Source organism: Pocillopora verrucosa, chromosome 12 (genome assembly GCF_036669915.1).
Source record: "Pocillopora verrucosa isolate sample1 chromosome 12, ASM3666991v2, whole genome shotgun sequence".
Taxonomy (NCBI): Eukaryota; Metazoa; Cnidaria; class Anthozoa; order Scleractinia; family Pocilloporidae; genus Pocillopora; species Pocillopora verrucosa.
The window spans coordinates 3,659,504-3,665,775 of NC_089323.1; the positions used below are offsets into that span (position 1 = coordinate 3,659,504).

At 37.1% G+C, this 6,272-nt stretch overlaps 1 protein-coding gene across 1 annotated transcript; it reads right to left on the reverse strand.

The window, feature by feature from the left end:
- Positions 1–481: 481 nt before the first annotated feature.
- Positions 482–4,613, reverse strand: LOC131777890 (melanocyte-stimulating hormone receptor-like). The gene is made up of 2 exons (XM_059094251.2): positions 4,544–4,613; positions 482–1,842 (listed from the first exon to the last, which is right to left on the reverse strand). Exon 2 carries the CDS (start codon positions 1,759–1,761, stop codon positions 814–816), a length of 948 nt encoding a protein of 315 aa, XP_058950234.1. The 5' UTR covers positions 1,762–1,842; positions 4,544–4,613; the 3' UTR covers positions 482–813.
- Between the last annotated feature and the right edge of the window lie 1,659 nt (positions 4,614–6,272).

Below are 6,272 nucleotides of genomic sequence, written 5' to 3' on the forward strand. Positions count from 1 at the left end.
GGAGACTTCACATCTTGCGTATCGACAAAAACTTCCTTGTTAATGAACCAAAGACGTCCAATGAGAAGCATAGAGAGGCTGGGTAACAAGACCAACAAACAAATATTGAAAAACAAGAACAAAACGAAAAATGTTTAACGTTTGTTTTCCGTATTTGAAAATATCCCTTAATTATTTTCTCTTCTTCTCGTATCCGATCAGAATTTATGAAAGGAAGCATGAAAAGTGCAAAATGTTACTTAACTATCACACCATTAGAAAGGCCTTTTAATATTTATTCATTATTCCATCCTCCTTAATTTCTCTCCGTCTCATTCGAACGGCAGCTGGTTGTGATCTTAACTTCTTCTCTTATATTCTCGTTGTTTTATAAATCTAAAGTTACTCGATCGTTAAAGCTGAGAAGCCAAAATTGATCGATATATGATTGCGAATTGCCAAAATGGATCGATAATTTTGATTCATTAAAATAAAGTATTGGATAGCGGAAATGCCTATTTAAATATCAAAATATTGGAATATTATAGAAAGTATCACCAAACTACCATACAGTACATCTGAGAAAAGTGAAACAGATAGCACCTCTCGCCATCTGGGTAATATTAATTCTGCCTTTCAGTTTTTCTTTTTGCCGACGAGGTTACATTACTAAACCATGGTACTGTGCTTTTATTTGGTATTTATCAGCATAAACAGGCAAACACTAAAGCATCTAGAACACAATAGAAGCTGAAAGATCGTGTTTGTTTCATTCTTCTTTCCCTTTAAATTACGCCTTGTTAATACAAGTCCGGCGACTCCGAGAAAATATATCTAAGTCCATAGAAAGTAAAATGCATGTCGGATTGTCTGCTTTACTGCTTGTCTCACTTCTCTAACTTTCCAACAGTAAAGAAACGGGTTCAAAGTGGAGTTAAAATACATAAAAATACTTGAAATTCCATCAATAAAGACTATATGTGAAGAATATGTTTTTCTATTAGTGATCACAACCAGCATTGTAAATTTTGGTACATAACAAACAACTAATGCTAACTGCACCCACAGTGCACTGCTCACTGCCTTCCTGTATTTTGCCATGTTCAGTGCATTTGGTTGGCTCGGCTGTTTTTGAACGTGATCTTGTACTTGAGCCTGATGATGTCTAAGAGTGCGAAAAATCTTTGTGTACGAGGCGATTGAGATCACTGAGCATGACGGTATGACTATAATACAAGACCAAATGGTTATTCGAGTATATGAAATGTAAAATGATCCAGCGGCGACGGATAAAATCCAAAAAGTAGCTGTAACGATACATGTGCGCTTTAAAGTTACTATTTGTCTATATCTTATTCCTAACAACAAAGCGAGAAGTCTGTCCACGCTAATTGCCGTCAGCGTCAACAAAGACACTCCACATAATGCAAAGCTTGCTATGAAGCTTGCGTCCCTTGCGTATCGACAAAGACTCCAGTGTTCGTAAACCAAGGACATCCAGTAAGTAGCAGTGAGAGGCTGGCTAACAAGACCAACCAACAGATCAGTTGTAGCCAGACAACGATACAAGAGTTTCGACGGTGGATGAAGGGAAGTTTCCTTGTTAAGGGCAGCAAGGATTAGAAAATTCCCAAAAAATGCTGTGATGGAGAGGAAAATGTTAACTGCTGAGGAAGAGATCGATTTTTGCTGTGACCCAACTATCAAGGAGGGGGAACATAGGAATACTTCATATGTTTCCGTCTGTGTTCCTCCCTCTGTTGAGTTTGTCGTCGCAATCATCGTGCAGCTCTTAAAACGGCTTTCCTTGTTTCGCTACGGTTTTTTGGAACTGCTAGCAATACGGGATAATACTTCTTCCACCTGGCCAAGAAACAATTAAATCTTTTAATTCTTTATATTATCAACTCTAAAATCTTCCTTATATTATATATTTATACATTCACACCTTTCTTGAAATTTATAGGACATGCTTTGCATAAATCAACCCCTTAAAAGTGTCCCTCTGGCTGATAAATTTCACTCAAGAACGCATTTTAAATAAGAGCTGATAAAACTTTTAAGGATGAAGATAACAATTAGATTGTTATTTTTTTTGATAAACCTCTCTCTCTCTCTATATATATATATATATATATAAAAATAATAATAATAGAAAAAAAATAGGAATTGGCCCGGTACGGTAAACATAAATTGATTTTTAGGATATTTGTCGATCCACAAAATGACGCTCCTGCTGAAAAAATCGTGTTCAATAAAACATCACGAAAGTCTACTATCTTCAGCCAAATGAAAAACTACAAAAGTGAATCAATTGTAAGTATCCAGAGCACATTCTTTGTTTTCGGACTTGCTCCAAACATCTATCGACTACTCGCCTACCAGCTGTGTACCTCCTCTTTGTAAAACTATAGAGAAGATGGAAGAAGAAATAATGAAAATTCAAATTATTTATTTCCTTCCTTCCTTCCATTCTGTCTTTTCAGTAGAACATCCGCCCTTATCACACTCTTAGAAAGCCATATCAATATTTATTGATTATTCCATCCTCCTTAATTTCTTTCAGGGTCATTCGAAGGGCAGCTTTTTGTGATCTTAAATTCTTTGGTTACATTGTCCTCGTTTTTATCAATTTAAAGTTCCTCTGGCGAACGCTGAGAAGCCAAAATTGATCGATTTATAGTTACGGATTGACAAAATGGATCGAAGTCATCGTTGAGTCTTTAAAGCTTTTAATACTGGATGGTGGATATGCCTATTAAAATGTCAACATATTGAAAGATTCTAAAAATTATTACTTTTTTTTTTAATATGCATTTTTCTGTTTTTGAGGCACTCAGAAAAATATCGATTTCGGCTTTCCTGTGATCGGCAAATAGAGACCATTCATTGTAGTCACAACTATTTGGAATGAAGTTTGAATTCGAAATTTAAACTAAAATTATTTGACTAAGAGTCTCGCTTTTTTGCAACATATGAGAAAATATCGTAAAAATTCCGTATTTCTCTTTTCTCCGCATGCAGTGACTACCGACCATCTGTTTTGAATTTCCCTTTAGAATGTTCCATGTGAGTCAATTATATCTTGTTTTTTCTTGCCGTTCATATTTTTATTTCTGACAAACGATCTATCCCAAAAGAAAGTCATCTATTCTTACAAACTGCGACGGTCAATTTCCCGCATTTCTTAGACTACATGGAATGAGTAGAAGACAACTTTAGCTTAAGGCAAGAAAACAAGCTGCGAGTCAGTGGAGGCCCTGCCATACAGTGCGTCGTAGGAAAGTCAAGGAGATAACACCTCTCGGCATCTGGGCGATATGAATTCTGTCATTCAATTTTTCTTTTTGGCGACAGGGTTACAATACTATATCATGGTACTGTGTATTTATTTCATACTTATTAGCATAATCAACCAATTTAACGGCAGGGGTCGTAAACTAATTGCATCTGAAAAGTAGGCTCAGTGATCAGTGACACTTCCTTCAGTTCCTCACAGAGGATTATAACATCTTTCTTCGTGAGCATGCGGTGTCTTAGACTGACCTCTCTTCTTATGGGAGACTTTGGTATTTTTACAAAAAGCGAACAAAGTTTACGTGAATTATTAATGAAAATTACGGAAACTGAAAAACCACGAATTGTAACACCGCGAATATATTCTGACATCAGTAAAGGACAGTCCACATTATATTTTAGTTTCTGATCACGTGATTCTGGAAACAATAAGTTTCTCAAATTAAACAATGCTGAACAATCTTAGCTAATGACATTGAAATTCATTGTATAAAACCATAAAGTTTTGAAGAAAGCAATTTAACGGTGGAGATATGAAGCATTCGTTCAATGGAAAAAGTACGCTTAGTACTATACATGTAATAACAGAAAATTAAAACATCTCTCTTCGTGAGCGCGGAGCGTCATGACTTATCTTCTTATGCGAGACTCTGCATTTTAACAGAAAAAGAAACAGGTTACGGCCCTTTGAAAAATATGTACCTTAGAACATTTCGCTAGTGTCCAAAGATTTATGTGAAAGGTATCTCGACCACGAAACGCTTCTGTAGAAGTAGAATTCGAATCTAGCGCGATCTCTGAATCGTTCGTTCAACCTTCCTAAAAAAAAGTCAAGTTAAATAGCTAAAGTAAATCATAGCCACCGGAAAACCACGTAATGAAGCACCACGGATTTCCTTCAGCGAGGGACAGTCCACAACATAAATAGACGTCTGATTTTAGTTTTATGATCATCAATTTCTCAAATTGAACGATACTGAATAACATTAGTTAATGAGGATAACTTAAACGGTATAAAGCCACAGAGATTAACAAGTCACCGTAGAACGAATTTTTTTTCACTGTGGTGGCTATTGAATCGCACCATAAGCCGCTTTAGTGAAGGGCTAACGCTCGAAACGAGAAATAACTACATATTGCAAACACAAAGCTCGGAAAAACAGCTACTAGGCTTTTCCCTCAGTAAAAGCCTTACCTCTCTACAGTTATTATATAACTAAAGCTGATAAAAACCGAATGACCAGAAAAGATTTTCAATCGCACTTACCGAGATGTTTACGATGCGGCTGATGTTTTAAAAATGAAACAACAAAATGAAAGAATCACTTTTCCCAAACTTCCGAACTTCCGCTGTCAAAGTGTTTTGGGTATCCAGATCACTTGTGTTTTAGCTTATTCCCTTCCCTTCTCTGGGTTAATCGAAATGAAAACGAAAACTTTTAATTACATCATTTTTATGTGCATGTATGCCGTTCTATAAAATGCTTATTGACCGAATACGGTGGGGCCGGACGAGAAAATATTTGGCTCTCGGTCATGAAGCAAGTAGCTTACGTGTAGCCGTACCCTCCCCCGCCCGTACCCCCGCCAAGGTGAAACGGAGGCGAGGCAACGTCTACGCAAACCTGACGCCAATCGTGTTCCGTCACGTCACCCTTTTGCAGGAAAATATATAATGATGTTTTATTGGTAAACTCCTTTTGTCGATTCTTTCCTCAATTCTGATTGGTTCGAATTGGTAATCAATTTTTTATATTAACAAACAAGCAGGTGAACAAAATGTTTTCACGGTCAACTTTTCAGATAACAGCGATCTACGACAAGGTTTTAAGGAGAGTTTGCGCGACGTTTAGGATAGAGACATTTCAAGGAGAACAGCAGAAAGCAATAAATATGTTTTTCTATGTCTTCGTTTCGTTACCAACTGGCTATGAAAAATCTTTATTGTATCAAGTAGCGCTAGTGATCAGTCGCCTCTTCTCTCTTGAAGAAAGTGGTCACTGTATTTATTGTGTCGCCCGTTAAAGCTATCACAGAAGACCAATTGCACTATCTTAATGTACTTTTGCCAAGAGGATTGTCCGCCCTCAACTTTCGATCTCTTTGTGAACGGCGCTGCGAAGCTAAATTAAAGCTAATTGTTTCTTGCAGCGATTCTTTCGACTGAGTAAAGAGTCGCTCTTTCTTCACGTTTGGAGCGTAACTATCTATTGAAGAAATCTTTGAAATCCTTGAGATTCTGTGGCAAATAATCCCACTCTTTACGACGGCCGTGGCACTATTTACAAATGCAAGCAGAAACTGCAAGGACGTTGAAATCTAGTTTCGTGAGCGCAATGTTAATCAAAAATCGTCCTCTTCTAACTCTACACCAAAAAAACGATCATAATCTTTTCCTACATCCTTAAAGCAAAGAATAAATTTGAACCCAGACGCTAAATTGCAAATTTACCTGAAAAATGGAAAATGATTACACTTCAAAGTTGTTGCTTATCTCGACAACCTTCACGCTATCACGTGTCCCTTCGCAAAAAAACATTATCAAGTACATTATTTTGCATAAACTAGAGTGACGGAACACGATTAGTGTAAGGTTTGCGTAGACGTTCCCTTGCTTCCGTTTCCCCATCGGGGGTGAGTACGGCTACTCGTAGGCTATGAAGCAAGGACCTCGTTGCCCTCGGTCCATAGATCATGACCAAATTTTTTTCCGTCCGGCCTCACCACTCAATCATTAAGTACACAGTATTTCGGTTTCTTACATCACACATTTATTACTCCTGATGTAATTAAACATGAAATATGAAAAATGTTATTCTTTTTTGAATAGGGAACTTCAGGCTTTAGTGTTTACCTTTTACCCTCTTTAGTGGCTTTAGTGTTTACCTTTGAAATATTTGATATTCACCAGAAGATCTATCGCGATACAACCTAAGTAAGTTTCTCTCTGGCAACGATAAGCTATCTTTGCGTGACAATCGACTCATTGTCTTCGT

Excerpts from the sequence above, each read along its gene's own strand:
- LOC131777890 (XM_059094251.2), bottom strand. The coding sequence starts at position 1,761 with ATGATTGCGACGACAAACTCAACAGAGGGAGGAACACAGACGGAAACA.